This window comes from Kogia breviceps, chromosome 11, assembly GCF_026419965.1.
Source record: "Kogia breviceps isolate mKogBre1 chromosome 11, mKogBre1 haplotype 1, whole genome shotgun sequence".
In the NCBI taxonomy this organism is placed as follows: Eukaryota; Metazoa; Chordata; class Mammalia; order Artiodactyla; family Physeteridae; genus Kogia; species Kogia breviceps.
The window spans coordinates 83,368,150-83,377,465 of record NC_081320.1 but is presented as its reverse complement, the minus strand read 5'-3'; the positions used below and the strand labels follow the sequence as shown (position 1 = coordinate 83,377,465).

Here is a 9,316-nt window from a genome sequence, read left to right as displayed (position 1 = left end):
CCAACAGACTGTAGATCAAGCAAGTCCTGCAGGCCTTAAATGGGGGATTATTACCTTGTTCAGATATTCTGGTGTATACCAAAACATCATTCCAATAGAAAATAATATATTTAACGGGCATTAACTAAATCTAGTTTAGCTCCTTTAAAATTTTACTTATTTTTTCAGGCATGTGGAAGGTGTGACTCATTCTTCTTTCCTCCTATTGATTCACAAGACAGTTTCAAGTTTCTTTGTTTATACCAAGTGATATGTGACCTTGAAAAATACTCAAGTGTGTAAGGCTAGAGCACAGAGTGCTCTTTAGGTTTACTGTTTGCTACCTTTTGTAATCTCATATTAGATTTCCTTGCTATACTTGAGCTTATCAGCTATTATTATTAAATGTAAAAAATGCAGTTAGGCAAACTGACCTTTTTGTATTGAGTTCTATAATCTTTTCATACTTCTACTGGTCTCCTGCAATAGAAACTTAGAGTTAAAACTTCAGAATTTGGGGACTTCCCTGTTGGTGCAGGGGTGAAGAATCCGCCTGCCAGTGCAGGGGACACAGGTTTGATCCCTGGTCCAGGAAGATCCCACATGCCACGGAACAACTAAGCCCATGCACCACAACTACTGAGCCTGTACATTACAGCCTGCGAGCCACAACTACTGAAGCCCGCGCGCCTAGAGCCTGTGCTTTGCAACAAGAGAAGCCACCGCAATGAGAAGGCTGTGCACCACAACAAAGAGTAGCCTTAGCTCGCCGCAAGTAGAGAAAGCCCGTGTGCAGCAACGAAGACCCAACACAGCCAAAAAAAAAAAAAAGTGAAATGTTATAATAGTGGAAATAAAGAGATTTAAAAAAGAGAAAAAACTTCAGAATTTAAAAAGAGGAGCTTTTCAAATCAAAATACCATGAGTAAATGACCTTCTTTTAGATCTAAATTCAAATTATGGAAAGCTGCTGAATGAGTCATTCAGCAAACATTTGAATTAAGAGCATTGTACTTTGTACATCGTATTAACTATTTGTGTGATGTCTTAAGTTGTTTTCTTCTGATTTGGACTTCTTACAACTTTTGTACTTTGCAGTAGATGGTGGACTTGAAATGTGTGGTTTTCCAGTTTATCTGACCTTCTGGCTATGTCATGTGGGTCTGGGTTTGGACTTTGGTGAAATGGAGGAGGCCATGGCCCTCCTGCCTTGTCATTGGCAGCTTTTCAGGGTTCATATTGGTTGCATGTCCTCAGGTCTGAAAACTTAAATTCAGGCAATCCTATCAATTGGGGACTCCTTCATTCCACAGAGGTTCAGGTGTCATGGTATCTGTTATGTGGAAAAAACTTTGCAGGCTGTAGAGAACCATGCACGTAAAAGTTGATTTTAGCGAGAACAGTACCACTCATGTAAGTAGGCTCCAGCTGAGAGTCTGGATGCAGCTGCAGAGCTTCTCATTCTGGCCAGTGTTCTCCACCATTTTCTTCCCACTGTCTGTCTCAGATCTTTTTTTTGTGTGTGTGTGATACGCGGGCCTCTTACTGTTGTGGCGTCTCCCGTTGCGGAGCACAGGCTCCGGACGCACAGGCTCAGCGGCCATGGCTCACGGACCCAGCCGCTCAGCGGCACGTGGGATCCTCCCGGACCAGGGCACGAACCCGCGCCCCCTGCATCGGCAGGCAGACTCCCAACCACTGCGCCACCAGGGAAGCCCGTGTCTCAGATCTTTTATCCAGGATAACGCATTTCATCAGAATGAGTTGGAGAAATGGAGGCACTCAGCCATGGATTCTGTTGAGTAAACGTTTGACTTACTAGCTAACTCTCTTTGCTAGCAGTATTTTAAATTATTTCTATTTATTTACTTTTTTGCTCCATCACACTTTTAAATCTTGAAACACTGATGAGAAATATTTCCTGCATATCCATAAAGCATTCAGGAAGAAATTTTGATCTTTTTTGTGTGTGTGTGGTACGCGGGCCTCTCACTGTTGTGGCCTCTCCCGTTGCGGAGCACAGGCTCCGGACGTGTAGGCTCAGCGGCCATGGCTCACGGGCCCAGCCGCTGCGCAGCATGTGGGATCTTCCCGGACCGGGGCACGAACCCGTGTCCCCTGCATCGGCAGGCGGACTCTCAACCACAGCGCCACCAGGGAAGCCCGAAATTTTGATCTTGAATTATGATTTTTTAAAAAATCAGTTGCTCGGATGCTTACTACTTATTTTATTTGGGTTGGCCTTAATGGAAAAACCCGAAGGAACTTTTTGGCCAACCCAGTATATTCATACTAAACAAATACAAAGCATAGTTGAAACTTTTTTCAGGCATGTGACTAGTATGACATCTTTTAAATGACAGCTTGTTGAATTAGGTAATATTCTCACTCCCTGAGGGTGAGAATTAAGTTGTCCCTTACCCATTTTGTATCCCTTCCTCCCCACACCTAGTGGATGCTTCCTACATGCCAGGCCACTCCAGTGTGTGTGTGTTTGTGTCTCTGATGAATACGTCATCAACATGACTCTTAAAGTATTACATAATTACATACAGATATTTTGTTAAAATTTTCTTTGAAGTTTTACTGAATAGGTCAACAATTGGGGAATACATTTGAACACCCTAACCTGTTGTTTTCTTCCTTTGCTTATTTAAGCAATCCATTTTCCAGCTGTAAAGGGATCTGTCATTCCTTTGGTGCTCAAAACACAGTAATGATACCTAATGCTTATATAGCACTAACTGTGGGCTAGGTACTGCTCTAAGCACTTCCTGTATATTATCAGTTTATCTAATCCTTATGGTAATCCTTTGAGGTAAAGGCTGTGATCCTCATTTTACAGGTGAAGCAGCTAAGACAGAGAGGTTAAGTAAATTAGCCAAGGTTGTACCATTAATAAGTGCATTAGTAATGATGTCAAGGGTAAAACAGGTAGATTCCCGTTAGTTGAGAAGGATGCAGGAGGTTGAGAAAGTCAGTGTGTGAATGCACACAGTGTGCTTATTATCCTGCAGATAGGTGGGCACTTGAAAGCAATATGACATTTTCTGCTGCAACATTGTAATATTATCAAAGTTGATTTGAGTAAAAAATTGTCTGGCTGTGCTTGGCCATCTTTACCCCATTCATATTGCTTCTCCAGTTCTGTTATTTAGAAGAGGACATTGTATAACTAGATATATTCTCTAGATTTTTTTTTACTATTATTTTCTTTTTTAAAACAATATTTATGTTTGGCTGTTTTGGGTCTTCGTTGCTGCACACGGGCTTTCTCTAGTTGCGGTGAGCGGGGGCTACTCTTTGTCGCGGTGTGCGGGCTTCTCAATGCGGTGGCTTCTCTTGTTGTGGAGCACAGGCTCTAGGTGCAGCACAGGCTTCAGTAGTTGGGGTGCACGGGTTCTAGAACGCAGGCCCAGTAGTTGTGGCGCACGGGCTTAGTTGCTCCTCGGCATGTGGGATCTTCCTGGACCAGGGATCGAACCCGTGTCCCCTGCACTGGCAGGCGGATTCTCAACCACTGCACCACCAGGGAAGTCTCCCTGTACTATTATTTTCATTTGAGAAATATTGTTCTAAATACTTGCTGGTATGCAAGGATTAACTCAATATTTTTTTTTCATTTCTTAACAGTACAGTGCTGTGGATACCAATCCACTCTCTCTGTATATCATGCATCCATTTTGGAACACTGTAGTAAAGGTAAGATGATTAATAAGCATGTACTTAGGTTTTAGTAAGTTTTAAATATTTTAAACTATTTTATGGAGTATTACAGACCAACTGTCAGTTCAATAAGACGTTTAGAGAAACTGCCTCCCATCCTTTCCTTTAGTCACATACCTTGTGATATATCTCATCGTTGAAGTATAAGCTTATACTCTAGATCTATCATATTTATAAAATACTTCTTAAATTTTTCTAAAATAAATATAATGTTATGATTATAAAAGTTTGTTGATTATAGAATTATTTAAAATATAGAAAATAGACTTATTTCTATTAACTGATTACGGTTTATAATTTGATATATATAATTCCTGTATATATGGTCTTTCAAAGTTATAGTTTTTGTTTTGACAAATTTGCATGTTGTGGTATGTAGTGGACAGAGAGATTTCTCTACTTTAATTATTTTGTAATTATTTTGAAAAAATTAGGTATTTCCTACTTGGCTGGCTCCAAATCTGATAACCTTTTCTGGCTTTCTGCTGGTTGTGTTCAATTTTCTGCTTATGGCATACTTTGATCCTGACTTTTATGCTTCAGGTAAGATTATTACTTTAGTACAAAATCTTAAATGTCTAAATAGCAAAAAATGAGATATGGTTATTTTCTGATTCTATTAAGATGCTTGCATTTCTGAAAAGTTTTGAATATTAGAAGGGTTGTAAAATGTTAGAATTGGGTGTAAAAGCTAAGTTGTGTTTTCATAATCTGTTATGTATGTTTCTAATAAGTTCTAGAAACCAGTTTGGCTATTGAATTTAGATATGCTGTCTAAAAAGCAGTGAGGTTTTTGTAAATAAAGAGTAATGGGATTTATAAGAAGACAGAAAATTAGGACTCTGAAGTTTTGCCTGAAAATGAGTATAAGCAAGGCCCAGCATACCTACCAGTTCCAGAAATATCCCTTCCCCTTTTCTAGGTATGGAATAAAAATCCCCCTTTTCTAAAGGCAATGGGATCTCTCTTTCCCTCTGCTCAGCACTTGTACGTACCTTTAATAACTCCCAGTTACCTCTGAAAATGGTTGTTAGACCTTAGATATTTATTGACAGAAGTCTGGGCCCTTACTGAGGACGGGAGGCAAAATGCACCTTTGGAGGCAGTTTTCAGCCGATTCCCAATGTCTTTTTTCAGACCCACTGCTGTCTTACTTCCTCCCACACCCCAACTTCTGCCCCGGCTGGACAAGAGAATCTGGAGCACATCTGGGATGAGGGGGGATATGTGGGAAACAGTTTATTCTTAGTGATCAGCTGGTGGATGGAGTTGAGAGGAATAGAAAGATGGAGGTAGATGAGTATTTTTTGCATTCTAAGTTAGAAGATATTTTCCAATAAGAATACTTATAAATGATGTAGTCAGGAGTTTCAGCACTATAATTCTGGGGTCCCCAACCCCTGGGCCTTGGACCAGTACCGGTCCTCGGCCTGTTAGCGACCGGGCTGCACAGCAGGAGGTGAGCAAGGGTCAGGCAAGCGAAGCTTCATCTGCTGCTCTTGCCCTCGCTCACATTAACTGCCTGAAACACTGGCACCGCCCCACCTCCCCCGTCCATGGAAAAATTGTCTTCCATGAAACCGGTACCTGGTGCCAGAAAGGTTGGGGGCTGCTACTATAATTCATCTGTGTTGTGGGTTCAGCAGACGTTTGTGTCCTGACCTAGAGAAATTAACAATCACTGACAACATTGTTTTTGTAGGAGAATTTGGAGTTTCAAACACTTAATGGCTTTTGATATTATAGGAATTATGAATATTGAAACTCTGCCTATGCCTGACTTTATCAACTGAAAATTTTAGCCATAGCTTCTGTATATGTAGTAAAATAGTAATTGAAGATCATTACCATTACCATGCTTAAATTTCATTAAGCATGGTTTTGCTATTGTGGGGTTTTTAAAAATTGTATTTTAATCCTCAGAACAGCCTCAAACGTTTATCTTTGAAACTAGAAATAGTATTTTCTCTGACTAAATAAGACTATTTCCTTAGTTACTAAGAGAACTAAAAATACGTAAATATTATAGGTATTTCTCCAAGTCATACAACTTGAAGGGCCAGATTAACCATCTAGTCCCAGTATATTTGGGAAATGGAAGACAGGAAGGTTAAATGGTATATTCAGGGCCACACTGCTCGTTGGTCACAGAGCCAGGACTAGAACCCAGACCTGAATCTCACTTGTTTTATCTTAGGGGGGGGGGTGGGGAAGTGAGGTCCAGACATTTCAGAATGATTTTGTTGCCAGAATCATCCAGTTGAGGTAATTTACCTCTACACAAATCAAAAGGTCTTTTGTTCAGCTAATTAATCGTTTCGTGAGAGAGTGTAGGTTGAAAGCTTAATACGTGTTCGTAGTATAATCATAAACAACAAGGATCAGATTAAACACAAGCATTTTTTGAATTTCCAAAAACATTATTTTTCATTCTAGGCACATAAGTAATTTTCAAGTGAAGACAGTCAGTCTTGAGTTATGATTAAAGCTCAAAATAAATGCCTATTGTTTATGTGGGGTTGGGCAGTTACTTTGGTTTTGTCAGAGTTTGCTGATACATTCTAATATTTATTACCTAGTTCTGCATTTGAAATATATTGTAAAGTACCTCAGCTTCTATTTAATAAACAGAAACATTCCTCATTGGCGGTATGGGCTATGGTAAGGACAGCTGTACTTAGACTGTGTTAAAATCTGAGTTGCTTTCCTTTACAGCGCCAGGGCACAAGCACGTACCTGATTGGGTCTGGATTATAGTGGGCGTCCTCAACTTCGTAGCCTACACGCTAGGTAAGAAATGGGCAAATAGTCAGTGAGAGGTGAAACTGTCAGCGAGGATAGCCACCAAACATTTCCTCCTATGCTTAGTTCGTTTTAACTAGGGTTTATTAATATCCTGTTCAATTTGATAAATATGTTCTTGAGTTTCTCTGTGAAAAATACTGTCATTTGCTGGGAATTCAAAGAATAAGATAGGAGTTGGCAAACTACCACTTGTACGCCAAACCTGGCCTGTTGTCTGTTTTTGTGAGTGAAGTTTTACTGGAACACAGCTATGCTCATTCCTTTACATGTCTGTGGCTGCTGTCCTGCAGCAGAGACATAGTTGCGTCATTGTAACGGAGGCCATTTGGCCCCCAGTGCCTAAACTATTTACTGTTTGGCCCTTTACAAGCAATATTTCCCAACCCTGGAATAAGACATCATTTTTGCCATGAGTTTGGGAAGCAGTACTGACATATCAAATCACTGCAGAACACTGGGAGAGATGCTGTAATAGAGCATAGTGGGAGAACAAGTATAGAAGTGATCAGTTCTCATTTGGTGGAGGGGGCGTGGTCAGGGAAGTCCACTGGGCCAGGCTACACCGTGTAGTCTGCCAAGGGTGCGTTTCGTTGGGATCATCTGCGTGACTTGTCCTGCTTTCTCCTATTCTTCCCTGCTTTATGTTTCTCCGTAGCACTTAAAACCATATGACCCCCTTGTATGTTGTCTGCTCTAAAATGTAAGTTCCTTGAGGGTGGGTACTTTATCTTGCTCGCTGTGTACCCAGTGTTACGAACAGTGCCTGCTCCATAGGAGGTACTCAGTATGTGGTTTTTAAATGAATGTGAAGTATCAGACCCTGGCTTAAAGTTGCTTAGGTCTCTTCAGATAAAAATGACTTGTATTCATAAAACCAGGGTAATTTGGTACAGGATTAAATGCTGACGTGGTGGATGACCAGAGCTGCAAGAGTTTGGGGAAGGAAGAGAATGAAATCAAGAAGAATTAGGCAAAAATTTAGTTAAAAGATCTACATTTAGACAGAGGCTTTTGTGCATTTGTTATTAAAGATGAGTTGGTTTTAATGGGACTTCCCTGGAGGTCCAGTGGTTGAGACTCTGCTCTTCCACTGCAGCGGGCACAGGAACTAAGATCCCATGTGCTGCACGGTGTGGCAAAAAAAAAAAAAAAATGTTTTTTTGCTATAGGATTTGGTTGCCAAGGACTGCAGGAGGAATAGGGAAAAGAAGAGGGTGGCCTGTGTGCTCTGGCTTTTAACAGCATGTCATAAGAGTCTTTTTAAAAAGTTATTTATTTATTGGCTGCGTTGGTCTTTGTTGCGGTGTGCGGACTTCTCACTGAGGTGGCTTCTCTTTTTTTAAAAAAAATTAATTTATTTTTTAAATCTTTGGCTGCATTGGGTCTTTGTTGCTGCGCGCGGGCTTTCTCTAGTTGGCTGTGAGTGGGGGCTATTCTTTGTTGCAGTGCGCGGGCTTCTCGTTGCGGTGGCTTCTCTTGTTGCGGAGCACAGCCCCTAAGCGCGTGGACTTCAGCAGTTATGGCACATGGGCTCAGGCTCAGTAGTTGAGGCGCATGGGCTTAGTTGCTCCACGGCATGTGGAATCCTCCGGGAGCAGGGCTCGAACCTGTGTCCCCTGCAGTGGCAGGCGGATTCCTGACCACTGCACCACTAGGGAAGTCCTGAGGTGGCTTCTCTTGTTGTGGAGCACAGGCTCTAGGTGCGCGGGCTTCAGTAGTTGTGGCACGCAGGCTCAGTCGTTGTGGCTCACGGGCTCCAGAGCTCAGGCTCAGTAGTTGTGGTGCATGGGCTTAGTTGCTCCGTGGCATGTGGGATTTTCCTGAACCAGGGCTCAAACCCATGTCCCCTGCATTGGCAGGCAGATTCTTAACCACTGTACCACCAGGGAAGTCCCGTAAGAGTCTTTGGAAGTACTGTACCATCAACCTGTTTCAGGTCTCCACAATTCTGGCAAAAATCGTGATCTAACATGAACTGTTTGTTGCAAAACCTGCCTTGAAGCAACAATTTATAGTCTTCATTTATACTACTAGTGTGACTATTCTTACACTTTGCTGCAGAAATTCAGTGTGTTTGATCACAGGGTGCTGCTGTAGGTTCTGCTGGTGGTTTTTTCATAATCTATAGGTTATGCGCTGAATTGCCTTTCTTATGAAAAAACATTGTGAGACTTATCTAGACCCCAGACTTATGGGGCTAGAACGCGTTCAGTGAGAAGATGTACAAAACCTAATTAATATGTAGTTCATGAATATAATATTTGTAATAACTACAAAGAAGTTGCCCTGAGAATAGCAAATTAAGTCAGCAAATAATAAGAAAAGACTTTTAGGATATATTTTAACTACTCGGGGGCAGAAAAGTTCCCAATCCCATATAACAGAGATCTACAGTGTTTGGGCAAGAGTTTGAGATTCATCCTTTCATTTATTCCTTCAACAATATTTTTAAAGGCCCTCTTTGCCACAAACTGAGCTAGGCACTGGGGATAATACTGTGGTGAGCAAGATAAACACAGTAATAATAAGGAATTTTTAATTCCTTGAATCTGAATCTTTACAGTTAGTCTAATTCTGATGCACTTAATTAACAAACTGTTTCTTTGGAGGAGGAATTTTTATAATTCAGACTCTTCTTCCTTTTCAACTAGGTTGTACCATTCTCTCTTCCTCTTCCCCTCTTCCTCCCCGCCCCCTCCCCCCCCCACCCTGGCTCCTCTGTTTTTGCCCCTATATGAAGGTGTTCCAGTGTGCTTTCTCTTTCTCTTTCTCCTTCCTCATTCCCTTGGTAATCCTGATCCTTAAC

General features: G+C 41.3%; 1 protein-coding gene across 2 annotated transcripts in view; it reads left to right on the top strand.

The window, feature by feature from the left end:
- Nucleotides 1-9,316, top strand: part of SELENOI (selenoprotein I) — a 42,293-nt gene that overhangs the window by 16,186 nt on the left and 16,791 nt on the right. For both annotated transcript variants that reach the window (XR_010835607.1, XM_059079213.2), the window contains exons 2-4: nt 3,613-3,681; nt 4,140-4,248; nt 6,421-6,495. Coding sequence is in view for 1 of the 2 variants with exons in the window: in XM_059079213.2 (XP_058935196.1) it covers nt 3,613-3,681; nt 4,140-4,248; nt 6,421-6,495 (253 nt within the window). In the remaining variant the exon portion in view is untranslated. The remainder of the gene's footprint in view (nt 1-3,612; nt 3,682-4,139; nt 4,249-6,420; nt 6,496-9,316) is intronic.